This window comes from Ursus maritimus, unplaced genomic scaffold (genome assembly GCF_017311325.1).
Source record: "Ursus maritimus isolate PB19 unplaced genomic scaffold, ASM1731132v1 scaffold_31, whole genome shotgun sequence".
Taxonomy (NCBI): domain Eukaryota; kingdom Metazoa; phylum Chordata; class Mammalia; order Carnivora; family Ursidae; genus Ursus; species Ursus maritimus.
Genome location: NW_024425675.1, coordinates 9,031,888 through 9,048,973, shown reverse-complemented (window position 1 = coordinate 9,048,973; position 17,086 = coordinate 9,031,888). Strand labels below are relative to the sequence as shown.

The window sequence follows — 17,086 nt, the reverse complement described above, 5'->3', positions numbered from 1 at the left end:
GAGATTTTATATGTTTCTGCTGCCTTTTCAAATTTTGTTTCTGGTTGTTTTGTTCATGGATGTTAGGTGGATGAATTTGTGAATGAATCTTTGAGATGTTTGTATGCCTTTAACCTGGTGACATTTAGTATTTCCCAAATGGTTTGTTGAAGTTTTCGATAATTAAAAGTATTTCTTCAAGTAAATATTCAGCTAAAGAGTGTAATTTAAACTCGTAATCGATAAAATGTTATTTTCTATTTTTATGAAGGTTATAACTTTTATCTAACCATGCTAAAAGTAGTCCATTTTAACTAAATATATAGACTTGTCCTCAGAACGAAACTTAGAAATGACATCAGAAGAAGAGCAAGAAAGACTTGGTAAAAGTGAAAATAACCACCTGCAGGTATGTAAAAATTTAGATTTCCAATATTCCGATATTGTTTTCCCTGCTTTAATAATGTAACCTAGTTCAAACGAAATTATCGTTTGAACGGCCATATTGAAGTCAACAGATTATAACTTAGTATTTAGTTTTTATAAAATTTTACAAGTTACAAAACTTAAAATATTGGTAGATTTTATAGTAACTTACAGCTAAACTTTATCCTTGGAATTGAGACCAAAAAAAATCGCAAATATTGTTTGCTTGCGTTTTTGTAATTTTTACATGATAAAGAAGGTAACATCAAATATTGAATCATCTGTTTAAGTAGTTAAATTATGAGCAGTATGACAATAATGACTACTGACTTAGATTCGTGTAGGAGTAATTATTCTCAGTGGTTCAAAATGTGCAGTTCTGTATTGCCAGTTACTAATGCCCAGATTAAAGACTTATTTTGCCTTGTGATCTCTGTGTTGTTGACTTCACAGAGCGGGGTCATAAAATCAACACAGTTGCCTATTGTAGAGTCACTCCTTCCAGGATGGGACCTTTGTGCTTGAGTAATAATAACTTTTTCAGTTATTTCATTTCAGCATAGGAAATCAGTGAGTCTTATTAAATTTTTTGTATCCACTCAGTGGGCATTACAATATATTAGAGCTGGATACAAGCAGATAATGTATAGTGACGTATAACACTATCATAGTATAGAATTTGAATTAAAATTTAGGAATTTGGTTTTCTTTCTGATTGCTGTTAATTGATTTTGGCTTCTAATAATTTAATGTTTGCCTATTCTCTAGTTATTAATCTTCAAAAAATATCCTCACATGCACTGTAGGGGCTCACTATTTAAGGTATGGTGAGATAAAGTGTTTTAAGTTTGTAGCATTAAAAATCATCTAATTCCTTTTTTGGTAGCTGTAACATGTAATGAATTGTTTAGTTCCAAAAAACTGACAAAATGAAGTTTATGGATTTATGTTTTTCTTCTGTCTTAGGCTAGGGTGAGTTATTTCTCACTTCTTAGTGACAATCCAGTGACTTAGGAGCAGCCTAACATAGCTTAAGAAATTTAACAGTTAAATTTTAATTGTTTTCTAATTTTTCTTTGTCCATACTTGATTACATAAGGATAAAGTTATTTTACAAACATGTATCCTGGCAGAAAAGACATCTGAAAATCAGATCCATCAAAGTAACATTCCACTTTTGCACCTGCAAAAAATGGTTCGGGAACCAGAAATGAATAAGAAACATGATAGAAAGGATGATATATCTGTATATTCAGAACATCCTTCTGTGCAACAGTATGAGAAAATGTGGAACAAGAAAGGCAAATTAGAGTGGAAAAATAATTTAAAACTCATCACCAGTGAGTTAAAGCGGAAATTTGGTGCTATTTGTGAAAAAGACAAAATTACTACTTATCCTAAAGAAGAATCACGACATGGTAACTTTAAAGAAGGAGCAAACTTAAAGGAAATACCTTCTCATTTAACAAATGATAGACTTGGTTGTGAGAAAAAAGATGCATTTGCAGTGCCTGTCCCTGTAGTATTTCAGGCATTTCCTGAACAAAAAGAGCCTAGTCTCAAAAATGTCATTCTTTCTCGTCCAAACTCTGGGTCCTTGGGATATGCTTGCCAGTCATCTTCTAATATTTCATCCAGTGGAAATAAATCAGACTGTGAAAATGGTAAACCAGACATTGAGCATGTTTTTAACAAAAATGAGAGTTTTAATAGTGATACAGAAAATAAAAATGTAAGGAACCCACTCGTTACGTTTGAAGTGAAAGAGGACCAAGAATTTGATATGCGAATGTCAGCAAGTATGAACCAAAATAGCACTAATTGTAGATTAGACATTGGATGTATACCTCCGTCCAGTGATCTAAGAAGCCTTTTCGATTTTTGGCTTGCATGCTCCCGTGAAATAAGAGAAATGCTTCAAATGAAAAGGCACAATATTTCTGCTATTACAAACACTTACAAGAAAAAAAAAGACTCCTTTCAGAAGCCACTAAATGCAGATAACGACAGTACTAATAACTATAGAAGCATGGAACCTGAATTAGAACATGTGAGTTCTTCTCCATCATGTAGTTACAGAACATCAGAAGTACATCTAAGTGAAGAATTACAGTAAGATATACTAATGTTTAAGAATGAGATAGACCTGTTACAGGTAGATTCCTGTCGTTGGAAAACGAGAAAGTTCAACTTAAAAAGAGCTAGAGGTTCACTTTGCTGCTGCTCTTTTGTTTTTTCTCTTTATCATTATCTGAGCCATTTTGATTTTCCACTTATGAAAAAAGTTCACGTATAAGATGGGTTGTCTAAATATGTAATTGTGTTTGGAAATAGATTATTTCTGCTATGTAAATGATAGGAGTGCAGGAAGCATTCTTATGATTTCTTTTCCTTAAGTTTCTCTGTCAGTTTCCCAAGTGGCACATGAACTGGGAAACTAATTTAGCTATCTACCGTGTGACCTCATGAACCAGACTAACCATAAAGAAAATTGCTTAAAAAGTGCAATTATCTTGGGGTGCCTGGGTGGCACAGTTGAGCATCTGAGTCTTGGTTTTGGCGTGGGTTGTGATCTCAGGGTTGTGAGATCAAGCCCCACGTTGGGCTCTGGGCTCAGTGTGGAGTCTGCTTTAGTTTATCTCTCCTTCTCCCTCTGCCCCTCCTGCTCATGCTCTCTCTCTCTAAAATAAATAAATCTTTAAAAAACATACAATAATCTCTAGGTTTTTTTTTTTTTTAAGATTTATTTATTTATTTGAGAGAGAGAGAAAGAGCGCGTGTGTGCACGAGCATGAGCAGAGGGAGAGGCAGAGGGAGAGAGAAAGGGAGAAGCAGACTCTGCTGAGCAGGGAGCCTGATGTGGGCCTCGATCCCACGCCCCTGGGGTCATGACCTGAGCCCAAGGCAGACTCTTAACTGCTGAGCCACCCAGGTGCCCCATCTCTGGGGTTTTTATTTTTATCTGTTGGCTTAAATATAAGTTGCATTTCCATAAACAATAAAATGGGAAAGAAGCAATGACTAAGAGAAAGGATATAAACAAATATTTGAGCTAAACCAATCTATTGCTTCTATTTATCGTTTCAGTATGTGCAATGTTCTCTGCTTTACTCACTCTTGGAACTTAGAATTCCAACACGACCACTTTGAGATATTTTTAAAAACAAATATTTGTATTTCATCACTTTTTTCCCTTTATTTTTAAACAGAATTATTTTTAAGGATTGATTCATTTATTTAGAGAGAGAGCATGAGCAGGGCGAGGGGCAAAGGGAGAGAGAGAGAGGGAGAAAAGCAGACACCCCACTGATCACAGAGCCTAATGTGGGGCTCCATCCCACGACTCCGAGATCATGACCCAAGCCAAAATCAAGAGTCAGAGACCCAACTGACTGAGCCACCCAGGCACCCCCTCCACATTTTTTTTTTAAATCACCATTCTCACATGTTTCTGTTGAGTCAAACCTTCGTATTGTGTTTAATAAAGTATGGTACATTTGATGTGTATGATTTTTATAATGTAGGTAGTAGCATAAACCTTCAGCAAATCTTCAGTATTTCACTTGAAGGGAGAAAACTGACTTTTGAGGTGAATTGAATTTTACAAATAGACAAAAATCTCAAGATCGCCTCCTTTAAAAGAAAAAGTAGCAAAGCACCTCGTCCCCAGTTAAGGTATTAACTTACTGTGTCAAGGTCACACTTTTAATATATCTGATTAATTTAATGAATTTGATAACTTACCTGATTCAGCATTAAGGAATTGTATCATCTCTTTTGGTGCCATAAAATGCTAGGCAATGCCACTTTAGGAACTTTGGCCAAATCATTGAACCTTTTATGGTTTTACTCCCATTATCAGCAGAAAATGGGATTGAAGTTGATAGTTACTTTTATACCCTCTAGCTAAAAAGTGTTATGGTTATTGAATGTGGAATTTGGGGAGCATGACTCATTTCCCAAAATTCTACACTAACATCAGTTTCGCTCTGTTCTTTTTGTGTTGTGGTGACCTTTGGTTCATATATTTTAATGAACACTGTCAATTTTTGATAACCCTAGGATCCAAATGAGAAAAGAATTGTAAAAGGCAGTTGGGGAAAGAATAGCTCAGTGCAGAAAGAGGAAAGCTTCTTATTTGTGCCTGGAGCGCTACAATGTCACATCCTTTAAATCTGGCTGTTTATGCAAAATCCAGGTGGTAAAGACAGAAGATGACAAATCTTGTGTCTTTGTCTTTTTATTTCTTTGTATCTGCTGGTCAGGTGGGGTGGGGTGGGGAATGTTAGGTATCAAAGTGTGGATATGAATACAAAATGTAGAAAGCCCTTTTTAAAATTTTGGAAAATTCTGCTGTTTCCATTTTTAAATTTTATTTATTTATTTTTTAAAGATTTTATTTATTTGTCAGAGAGCGAGCGAGCGAGAGAGAGTGCACAAGCAGGGGGAGGTGCTGGCAGAGGGAGAAGCAGGCTGAGCAAGGAGCTGGCTGCTGGACTCTGGACTCGATCCCTATGACCTGAGCAGAAGGCAGATGCTTAACCAACTGGACCACCCACATGTCCCAATTACGCTGTTTTTATTCAAATAGAAATGAAGCAGAATTTATAAAAATTGCAATTACTTGTAATGATAAAGTTAAACACAAAATATTTTTATCGATTACAATTATGACAAACGAGGAGTCAAATGAATGAATTAATGAAAAAAAGTTCTGGGATGCCTGGGTGGCTCAGTCGGTTAAGCATCTGCCTTTGGCTCAGGTCATGATCCCAGGGTCCTGGGACTGGGTCCTGCATCGGGCTCCTTGCTCAGCAGGGAGCCTGCTTCTCCCTCTGCCTGCACCTCCCCCTGTTTGTGCTCTGCCTCTCTCTCTCTGACAAATAGATAAATAAAATCTTTAAAAAATTTATAATTAATGAAAAAGTTCTTTTTAATGAGTAAAGTAGTAACAGTTATCCTTAGTATCAAACTTCCTTTAAAGATGGTTGAAGAAAGGAAGAGGCACGAAAGTGATAAATTGGCAGTATCAGAAAGCATATATGCCGCTGCTGCTACTGGACTAATTCAACAAAGAGCGAGTGGAAAAACTGATAACCACCTATGTCCTATTATGGAAGATGAAGATTCTGATGGGTAAGCCTATAGCAATATGTAAATAGTAGGTAATTACTATTTTCCTAGGAAACAAATTCTAGTTGGAGCTAACATTCATGATTAACAACTTTTTATATTTTTAGTAAGGCGATTCCATCCTGGGTGCTAATCAGAAAAATGCAAATAATGAGATACCATTTTTTGCAGTCATAGTGATAAATATTTTATTAAAAAAATAATAACCAAAATTAGCAGATGTGAGGGAAAAGGCATTCTTATACACTGCTGTTAGATGAAATTGGTAAATCCTTCCTGCAGGGTGATTTAGCAGTGTGTTTCAAAAATTTCAAATATGCTGTCCCTTTATCCCAACGGCTTCATTGCCAGGACTAGATCCTATAGGAAAACATGACTTGTGTAAACACACACACACACACACACACACACACACACACATACACACATACATTCTAAGGACATTTATTATACATTATTATATGTATAAAATATGACAGATATGTTAAGGATATGTATTATAGCATTCTCATATCAAAAAGTTGGAGCTAGTCTAAATAGCCATCAATTTTCTCCCGTATAAGACAAGATAGTATGTGACCATTTGAAAAAATGAATTTAGGTCTGCAGTGTACTGATTGTGTAAGAAAGTATATTTAAAATGTTTGGTTTGATGTCATGTCTTATGCAAATTTTAGAATACTTTTAATATCTGCTGAGTTGCAAAAGGAAGTTACCTGCTACACTGGTGCTCTAACATAATTACCAACAAAATTGCTAGTTACTAGGTTTTTGGTTTTGGTTCCTAATGCAGGAGTGATCAAATGTTGGGCCCTCGAATTGATCTGAATATTACCAAGAGATTTCATACAGCGATTTGTCCCATATTCTATGTAAACATTTGATTTGATGACCCCTGTGCTGTAAGCCAAGATGTTGCTAATGCAGTGAATCTTCTTTTTAAGGTTCCTTGCATGCATGCTGTTATCCTTCCCTTTTAAAGAGAATATATTTCTACATGCACCACACAGATTTTCAACAGTGACTTCACATTTTATAATTTATGAAAATTTGGTTTACAAAATAGGAATATCTTCTGCATTCCGAACCCCTTTTACTGCTCTTTAGAATTTTAATATGACTATTTTGAATAGTAGAAGATATCCTATCGTTAGATGATCTTTATCAAGCATGAAACACTGCTGTTGAAACTCAACAGTTTTTCTGTGGTCTTTCTAAGCATGAGAAAAAATGACAATCGGGTTATATAATACATATCTAGAAAATTTTTAAGGAGTCTTTTGGATGTATAATTTTGTGAATTATTTAATGGCTTGGCCTGGCTTTTTTTTTTTTTTTTTTTTTTTAAGATTTTATTTATTTATATCAGAGAGAGAGAGAGCAGGGGGAGAGGGACAAGCAGACTTGGCACTGAGAGCCCAGCCCCATGCGGGGCTCGATCCCACAACCCTGAGATCATGACCTGATCCAAAATCAAGAGTCAGAGACTTAACCGACTGAGCCACCCAGGCGTCCCCTTGGTCTGTCATTTTTTTAAGAAACACTTAATGCTACATGTATGTAATTTTAAAAACTTCAAACTGTTACAAAAATACTACATCATCATTGTGTAAGGATTGAACTAAACTAAAAAGAAAAATTATCTATGATCATTCCACTTAGCTATGATGTCCTTAAAAGAGCCGTGTACACTCACTGATCCTGATTTCCCTCCCATTTGCTCTTGAATTGTCTCTAGTAGTTTTCACTCCCACTACTCCAGAACTGATTTTTGAAAGGTTACCACTGATTTTCACTTTAATAAATCTAGACGTAATTTCTCAGATGTCATTTTATTTCACCTGTCGTGCCTAGAAAACGTTCTAGCATATGTAGTTCTATTCAATAAATGTTTATTGAGTGAATGGCGTTTCACCTCCATGTATTGTTTTTAACATGATACTAATTCTCCCTTAAACAAAAAGAAAGTTTGACAGGGGTCCGTTCTGACAATTTAACCTGCCAGTTATATGCAATTTTTTAAATTTGGGGGGCCCAATACTGTGGTTACTTGCTACTTATTTTTTTACTGGTATTTATGTTAGTTTTAATCATGATAAAATGGATCAAAGGAATAGCAAACTTCATTTATATTTTATTAAGGAAAATGAAATATGGTGGTAAATTATTATAGGGCTTTAAAAATTCTTGCCAGGATTATGAGCCCTCAATATCCGAAATAAAAAGATGAAGTTGGAATTTATTGCCTACTAGTAAGAGAGCTCTGCTGATCGCTTACAGTCTTTTCTGACAGAGCAGTCCGCTATTCTTATACAGGGTTTGGGAAGAGTAGAGTTTAAGGTTTGGGGGACTTCCAGAGAATTAACTGGCTTGTCATCAGCTGAAACACCATGGTAATTTGGGTGAGACTGGTCGATTGGTTGGCACTCAAGGCATGTGTATCGGAGGGATTTTGTCCCCTCTTTAGGCTTTCTTTTAGAAGGGAGGAGCTGACATTGCTTGGTTGTTGAGTGAGGCCAGCGGGCATTGATCAATTACACACATTTAAAACTGGTTGTGGTGGCTTCTTGTTACCATGGCTTCATAGTTGTGTCCCCCCCCACCCTAAGTTTGAGGTGACTGACTAGATGTTTTCTATTTAAAAGTTGTTTCTATCAGCTGTGTTCAAAATGAAAGCGATTTCATATTCTGTAATTATAGATTTCTTGTTGAAATTTGGGTCAAGAAGAATTGTTCAATAATTGCTTTCAGGAAGATCCTTCTTTTTTGGTGTTAAATTTTAATCAGAAGAGTTATCTGTGTAACAGTTTTAAAACAATAATTGCTCGCTTTGTTTGTGTTTTCAGTGCTCTTAGGGGCTCATGTTCAATTCCTAAATTGATAATCTCCTGTGGGAAATTTCAGTCTTTTTGTAAATTTATGTAGCTATTTGCTAATAATATTCTCTTGCATGCATTTAGTCTATGAAAAGGTAATTATAATTTTCTGTTGGTAAATCTAGCTTTTTATGTTAGGATTAAATAGTAGGGTAAAAGTGTACAAAAGTTACCAAATCATTTTCTTTAAGGAAACTTAAAATTTTTTTTTATTTATTTGTGAGAGAGAAGGAGAGAGCAGGAGCAGGAGGGAGGGGCAAAGGGAGAGGGAGAAGCTCAGCAGGGAGCCTGATGCAGGGCTAGATCCCAGGCCCTGGAGATTATGACCTGAGCTGAAGGCAGAGGCTTAACCGACCGAGCCACCCAGGCACCCCCAAATCATTTTCTTTTCAAACAAAATTAATCAGGTTATTGCAATTTTTGAGTGGTATATAATGGCATATGAGTATTTTTGAATTTTCTCCAGATTTATTGAGGTATAATTGACAGATAACTGTGTAAGTGTAAGGTATACCTGTATTAATTTAATATACTTTTATATTGTAAAATGATAATAGTGTTAATAACTCTATCACCTCACATAATTATCATTTCTTTTTTAGCAACTCTCTTAGCAACTTCCCAATGTATCATAGAGTATTGTTAATTGTAATCAGCATTCTGTACTTTAGACCCTCAGAACTTAGTAGTCCTATAACAGGAAGTTTGTACCCTTTGGCCCACCACCAGTCTGTAAATTTGTTTTTTTGAAGATCCCACTGTAAGTCAGATCATACAGTATCTGTCTTTCTGTGTGACTTATTTCACTTTGCATAATTCCCTCCAGGTTCATTTATGTTGTCACAAATGGCAGGGTTTCCCTCTTTTTTGTGGCTAAAAATATTCCCTTGTAAATACATACCACATTTTTTAAATCCCTGGATCCATTGATGGACACTTAGGTTGTTTCCGTGTCTTGGCTACTATAAATAATGCTGCAGTAAACATAGGCGTGCAGATACCTCTTTGAGAAATGATTTCATTTTCGTCAGATACGTTCCCAGAAATGGGATTACTGGATCATATGATAGTTCCATTTTTAGTTTTTTGAGGAACCTCCACACTGTTTTGCCGAGCGGCTGTACCAGTTTACAGTCCCATAATGGTGTACAAGGATTCCCTTTTCTGTACAACGTTGCCAGTGGTATCTCTTGTCTTTTTGATGAAAGCCACTTTAACAGGTGTGAGGTGATGGGTATATCATTGTGGTTTGATTTGCATTTCCCTGATGAATAGTGATGTTGAGCCCCTTTTTTGGTACCGTTGGCCATTTGAATATCTTCTGAGGAAAGATGCCTGTTAAGGTGCTTGGCCCAGTTTTTAATTGAATTATTTGTTTTTTGCTGTCAGATTATATGAATTCCTTATATATTTTAGATATTAACCATTTTTCAGATTCATGGCTTGCAAATATTTTCATTCATTCTGTAAGTTGCCTTTTCATGATATTACTTGTTTCTTTTTTGTTTTTTAGATGTTATTTAAATTCAAGTTAGTTAACATATATTGTATTATTGGTTTCAGGGGTAGACTTTAGTGATTCATCACTTGCATGCAACACCCAGTGCTCATCACAAGTGCCCTCCCTAGTGCCTGTCACCCAGTTACACCATCTTCCCACCCATCTCTCCTCCGGCAACCCTCAGTTTGTTTCCCATAGTTAAGAGTCCCTCATGGTTTGTCTCCCCTTCTAATTTCTTTCCATTCAGTTTTCCCTCGCTTCCCCTATGATCCTCTGTGCTGTTTCTTATATTCCACAGATGAGTGAAACCATATGATAATTGCCTCTCCCTGACTGACTTATTTCACTCAGCATAATCCCCTCCAGTTCCATTCACGTCGATGCAAATGGTAAGATTTCATCCTTTCTGATGGCTGAGTAATACCCCATTATATATATACACCATATCGTCTTTATCCATTCATCTGTTGAAGGGCATCTCGGCTCCTTCCACAGTTTGGCTCTTGTGGACATTGCTGCTGTGATACTTTGGTACCCACTGTATTGAGAGTGTTTATCATGAAAAGATGTTGAATTTTGTCAAATGCTTGGTCTGCACATATTGAGATGATCATATAATTTTTTTCATTATATTAATGTGTATCCAACTTACTGATTTGATTTGATTTCTGAAGGATAATTTTGCTCAGTATGGTATTCTTGGTTGGCAGTTCTTTTCTCTCAGCATTTTGAATATGTAATCCCTCTGTCTCCTGGCCTGTAAGGTTTCTGCTGAGAAATTGCTAATAGCCTTATGAGGGTTCACTTGTAGGTGACAAGCTTCTTTTCTCTTGCTGCTTTTAAGATTCTCTCTTTGGTTTTGATTTTTGACAGTTTTATTATAATGTGTTTGGGAGAATATCTCTTTAAGTTGAGTTTGTTTGGTGACGTGTGAGCTTCATAAACTTAGATGTCCAAATGTTTCCCCAGGTTTGAGTGTTCTCACCCATGACTTCTTGAAGCTTTATGTCTTTTTTTCCCCTCTCTCCTCCTTCTGGAACTGCAATAATTTACACATTGTTTCTTTTAGTGGTATTCCATAATCACGTAGGCTTTTCTCACTCTTTTTCATGCTGTTTTTCTTTGTTCTCCACTGATTGGATCATTTGACAGTTAAAATTTGAAAATTGTAAATTCACAGATTTTGGGGGGATCCATTTTCCTGTCAGTGGTTTCTGTTGTTTTTTTTCATTTCCTTCCCTATATTATTCAGCTTCAGAATTTTTGTTTAGTTCTTTTTTACTATTTCCAGGTCTTTTTAAAAAAAAGATTTTATTTATTTATTAGAGAGCGGGAAAGAGAGCAAGTCAGGGGAGGGACAGAGAGAGGGAGTGAGAATCTCTAGCAGACCTGGACCTGGATCCCACGCCCCTGAGATCATGACCTGAGCCGAAACCAAGAGTCAGACACTTAACTGACCAAGGCATCCAGGTGCCCTTCCAACTCTTTATTAAAACTTCTCATTTTGTTGATATAGAGTTTTTCTCATTTTATTGAACTGGCTTTTTTTCCTTAAGGTTTTATTTATTTATTTATTTTAGAGAGAGCATGTGTGTGAGCGGGGCAGGGGGATTCGCAAAGGCAGAGGGATAAGCAGACTCTGCACTGATCATAAGCCCAATGCAGGGCTGGATCTCATGCTCCTGAGATCATGACCTGAGATGAAATCGAGTCAGACGTTTGACTGAGCCACCCAGGCACCCCTGAGTTGGCTTTTTGTTTTTTCTTGTAGCTCATTGAGTTTCCTTAAAACTGCCATTTTGAATTCTTTTTTTGATACATTACAGATCTCCATGTGTTTGAGATCGATTACTGGAAGATTATTGTGATCCTTTGGTGGTGTCACATTTCCTTGACTTTTTATATTCTTTGAAGTTTTGCATTGCTGTCTTTGCATTTGAAGTAGTCTTTAATGACTACCTTTCCAGTGTGTCCAAATCTGATTTTTTTTTTTTTTTTTTTTTTTTGCTCCGGTGGTGTGCTGAAACTTTTCTTCAGGAAATCTGGTTTTCCAAAAAAGCTTTGTCATTCATGGGTGATTATCTAAGACAGTGTTTTCCAGGGGCTCCTGGATGTGGCTGAGAGGAAGGGGCTGGAGCCAATTTATGGGCTATTGCTAGGTCCATAGCTGAGACTGTAGTGAGTGTGCCTGTTATCTGATGCATGGTAGGCAAGACTTTTCCTAGGCCCCTTGGTATATGGTGCTTGATTCCACAGCTCCTACAAAGAGGTGCATGGCAATTTTGTCCCCACAAATGACATTGTGTTATAATTGTATATTTATCTGTCTTTGAAGCAAGGGATGTATATTTCCTTACAAATGGTTAGACTTCATAACTGTTCTGTGAATTAATTAATGAATTGAGACGGGCAACAGGATTTTACAAAAATTGATTTTTTTTATACTTTATGGTAAAATTATTAGGAAACATTAGCTTGGGGCGCCTAGGCGGCTCAGTCTAAGGTTAAGTGTCTGCCTTTGGCTCAGGTCATGATCTCGGGGTCCTGGGATTGAGCCCCACGTGGGGCTCCATGCTCGGTGGGGAGTCTGCTTCTCCCTCTGCCTGCTGCTCCCCCTGCTTGTGCTCACGCTCTCTCTTTCTCTCTCTCTCTCAAATAAATAAATAAAATCTTTTTTAAAAATGGCTTTTTAATGGCTACTTTAACTGGATTTTTTAAAGTAGTGATCTTCGTTTGAGTATAAAGGAAGCAAGGAAAGATGAAAATGAAAAATGGACATCAGAAGAATCTCTGATTACACCCCGCTTTGAGAAGTTTGACTCCCCGACTTATTGTCCACTACAAGTGAATGACGACAGCCCTTTAAGTGAAATGGATCAGGATGAAGGAAGGGAAAATCTGTAAATTATTTCCCTCTGAAGGAATTCTAGCAGTGATTACTTTTTAAGGAAATAAAACACTGTAGTGTCGGTACAGGCTAAGGCAAGAAATACTCAAGTATATCAGACACACTGCTTGATAGGTTAAGATGAGGACAAGTGACTTTGACAAGGAGCAGTTAGTAGTCACCATGGAAGCTGGACTGTAATGAATAAGTATAAACACTCCTTAGAGAATTTTTACGGGGAAAGGTAACAGAGAAATGGATGATAACTGAAAAAGAATGTGGAATTCAAGGGGATTTTCTTTCTTTTTCTATTTTAAGATGGGAGCTTTTAAAGTACTTTTTTTAATAATAATATTTTTTATTATGTTCGTCATATACAGTACTTCCCTAGTTTTTGATATTAAGTTCCATGATTCATTACTTGCGTATAACACCCAGTGCTCCATGCAATATGTGCCCTCCTTAATACCCATCACCAGCCTATCCCATTCCCTCACCCCCTGAAGCCCTCAGTTTGTTTCCCAGAGTCCATAGTCTCTCATGGTTCATTCCCCCTTCTGTTTACCCCCCCTTTCTTCTTCCCTTTCTTCTCGTACCAATCTTCCTACTACTTATGTTCCATAAATGAGTGAAACCATATGATAATTGTCTTTCTCTGCTTGACTTATTTTGCTTAGCATTATCTCCTCCAGTCCTGTCCATGTTGCAGCAAATGTTGAGAAATTGTTCTTTTTGATGGCTGAGTAATATTCCATTGTATATATGGACCACAACTTCTTAATCCAGTCATCTGTTGAAGGGCATCTCGGCTCCTTCCACGATTTAACTATTGTGGACAATGCTGCTACGAACTTTGGGGTGCATATGGCCCTTCTCTTCACTACGTCTGTATCTTTGGGGTAAATACCCAGTAGTGCAATTGCTGGATCATAGAGGGGCTCAATTTTTAACTTTTTAAGGGACCTCCACACTGTTTTCCAAAGTGGCTGTACCAACTTGCATTCCCACCAACAGTGTAAGAGGGATCCCCTTTCTCCACATCCTCTCCAACATTGGTTGTTTCCTGCCTTGTCAATTTTTGCCATTCTGACTGGCGTAAGGTGGTGTCTTAATGTGGTTTTGATTTGAATTTCCCTGATGGCTAATGATTTTGAACATTTTTTCATGTGTCTGTTAGCCATTTGTATGTCTTCATTGGAAAAGTGTCTGTTCATATCTTCTGCCTGTTCTTTGATTTGTTTATTTGTTTCTCATGCATTGAATTTGAGAAGTTCTTTGTAGATCTTGGATACTAATCTTTTATCTGTAGTGTCATTGGCAGATATCTTCTTCCATTCCTTGGGCTGCCTCTTAAATTTTAGACTGTTTCCTTTGCTGTACAGAAGCTTGTTATCTTGATGAAGACCCACAAGCTCATTTTTTCTTTTGTTTCTCTTGCCTTTGGAGATGTCTCATGAAAAAAGGCATGTGGCCAGTGTCAAAGAGGTTGCTGGCTATATTCTCCTCTAGGATTTTGATGGATTCCTGTCTCACATTGAGGTCTTTCATCCATTTGGAGTTTATCTTTGTGTATGGTGTGAGAGAGTGGTCAAGTTTCATTCTTTTCGTGTACCTGTCCAATTTTCTCAGCACCATTTATTGAAGAGACTGTCTTTTTTCCACCGGATGTTTTTTCCTGCTTTGTCAAAGATTAGTTGCCCACAGAGCCGAGGGTCCATTTCTGGGTTCTGTTCCATTGGTCTATGAGTCTGTTTTTGTGCCAGTACCATGCTGTCTTTGTGATCACAGCTTTGTAGTATAGCTTGAAGTCTGGCAACATGATGCCCCCAGCTTTGTTTTTCCTTTTCAACAATTCCTTGTAGATTCAGGGTCTTTTCTGCTTCCACACAGATTTAAGGGCTGTTTGTTTCAGTTCTTTGAAAAATGTCGTTGGTATTTTGATCGGGATGGCATTGAAAGTGTAGATTGCTCTGGGTAGCATAGACATTTTAACTATGTTTATTCTTCCGATCCATAAGCATGGAATATTTTTCCATCTTTTTGTGTCTTCTTCAATGTCTTTCAAGAGTGATTTGTAGTTTCTAGAATACAGGTCCTTTACATCTCTGGTTAAGTTAATTCCAAGATAACATATGATTTTTGGTTCTGTTGTAAATGGAATGGATTCCCTAATTTCTCTTCAGTCTCATTGTTCGTGTATAGAAATGCAACTGATTTCTGAGCATTGATTTTGTATCCCGCCACATTACTGAATTGCTCTATAACTTCTAGTAGTTTGGGGGTGGATTCTTTTGGGTTTTCCATATAGAGTATCATGTCATCTGCGAAGAGAGACATTTTGACTTCTTCTTTGCCAATTTGGATACCTTTTATCCCTTTTTGTTGTCTGATTGGTGTTGCAAGGACTTCTAGTACGATGTTGAATAATAGTGGTGAGAGTGGGCATCCTTGTCGTGTTCCTGATCTTAAGGGAAAGGCTTCCTGCTTTTCCCCATTGAGAATGATATTTGCTGTAGGCTTTTCATAGATGGTTTTTATGAAATTGAGGCATGTACCCTCTATCCCAACACTCTGAAGTGTTTTAATCAGGAAAGGATGCTGTATTTTGTCAAAGGCTTTTTCTGCATCTATTGAGAGGATCATATGGTTCTTGAGTCTCTTCTTGTTGATATGATCTATCACACTGACGGATTTGCGAATGTTGAACCACCCTTGCATCCCAGGGATGAATCCCACTTGGTCATGATGGATAATCCTTTTAATGTACTGTTGGATCCTATTAGCTAGGATCTTGTTGAGAATTTTGGCGTCCATATTCATCAGGGATATCAGTTTGTAATTCTCCTTTTTGATGGGATCTTTGCCTGGTTTGGGGATCAAGGTAATACTGGCTTCATAGAATGAGTGTGGTAGTTTTCCTTCTGTTTCTATTTTTTGAAACAGCTTCAGGAGAATAGGTATTATTTCTTCTTTGAATGTTTGGTAGAATTCCCCGGGGAATCCATCAGGCCCTGGAGTCTTGTTTATTGGAAGGTTTTTAATCACTGCTTCAATCTCTTCATAATTAATTGGTCTGTTTAAAAAATCAGTTTCTTCCTGTTTCAGTCTTGGTAGTTTATAGGTTTCCAGGAAGGCATCCATTTCTTTCAGGTTGTTTAATTTATTGGCATAAAGCTGTTGATAAAAGTTTCTTTTTTTTTTTTTTAAAGATTTTATTTATTTATTCGACAGATACAGAGACAGCCAGCGAGAGAGGGAACACAAGCAGGGGGAGTGGGAAAGGAAGAAGCAGGCTCACAGCAGAGGAGCCTGATGTGGGGCTCGATCCCATAATGCCGGGATCACGCCCTGAGCCGAAGGCAGACGCTTAACCGCTGTGCCACCCAGGCGCCCCTGATAAAAGTTTCTAATGATCTTTCCTATTTCATTGGTGTTGGTTGTGATCTCTCCCTTTTCATTCATAATTTTATTAATTTGGGTCCTTTCTCTATTTTTGAATAAGTCTGGCCAGTGGCTTATCGATCTTATTTATTCTTTGAAAGAACCAGCTTCTAGTTCTGTTGATCTGCTCTACTGTGCTCCTGGTTTCTAATTCATTGATCTCTGCTTTAATCTTGGTCAACTGCTTTCTCGTGCGTGGGTTAGGCCTGTTCTTTTGTTCCTGTTCCAGCTTCTTGAGGTGAGAATATAAAAACTGCATTTTAGATTTTTCTATTCTTTTGAGTGAGGCTTGGACGGCTATGTATTTTCCCCTTAGGACTGCCTTTGCAGTGTCCCATAGGTTTTGGACCATTGTGTTTTCATTCTCATTGGTCTCCATAAATTGTTTAAATTGATTTTTGATTTCCTGGTTTATCCAATCATTCTTGAGTAGGATGGTTCTCAGTTTCCAAGTGTTTGAGTTTCTTCCAAATTTTTCCTTGTGATTGAGTTCCAGTTTCAAAGCATTGTGGTCTGAGAATATGCAGGGAATAATCTCAGACTTTTGGTATCGGTTGAGACCTGTTTTGTGACCCAGCATATGATCTATTCTGGAGAACATTCCACGTGCAATCGAAAAGAATGAGTATTCCGTTGTTCTGGGGTTTAGTGTTCTATATATATCTATGAGGTCCATCTGGCCTAGTGTGGCATTCAAAGCTCTTGTTTCTTTGTTGATTTTCTGCTTAGGTGATCTGTCTATTGCTGATAGTGGAGTGTTGAGGTCCCCTACTATTAACGTATTTTTATCTGTATGTCTCTTTATTCTGGTTAAGAGTTGGCTTGTGTATCTTGCTGCTCCCC

At 37.2% G+C, this 17,086-nt stretch overlaps 2 protein-coding genes across 2 annotated transcripts in view; both read left to right on the top strand.

The window, feature by feature from the left end:
- Positions 1–17,086, top strand: part of ANKRD26 (ankyrin repeat domain 26) — a 120,111-nt gene that overhangs the window by 43,467 nt on the left and 59,558 nt on the right. Inside the window, 3 exon segments of the mRNA XM_040645302.1 lie at positions 306–388; positions 5,390–5,541; positions 12,636–12,815. Coding sequence (XP_040501236.1) covers positions 306–388; positions 5,390–5,541; positions 12,636–12,815 — 415 coding nt within the window.
- Positions 791–2,623, top strand: LOC121106303 (coiled-coil domain-containing protein 144B-like). The gene has a single exon (XM_040645301.1). The coding sequence runs from the start codon at positions 1,598–1,600 to the stop codon at positions 2,519–2,521; it is 924 nt and encodes a 307-aa protein (XP_040501235.1). The 5' UTR covers positions 791–1,597; the 3' UTR covers positions 2,522–2,623.

Coding starts and splice junctions, on each gene's coding strand:
- LOC121106303 (XM_040645301.1), top strand. CDS start 1,598: ATGGTTCGGGAACCAGAAATGAATAAGAAACATGATAGAAAGGATGAT.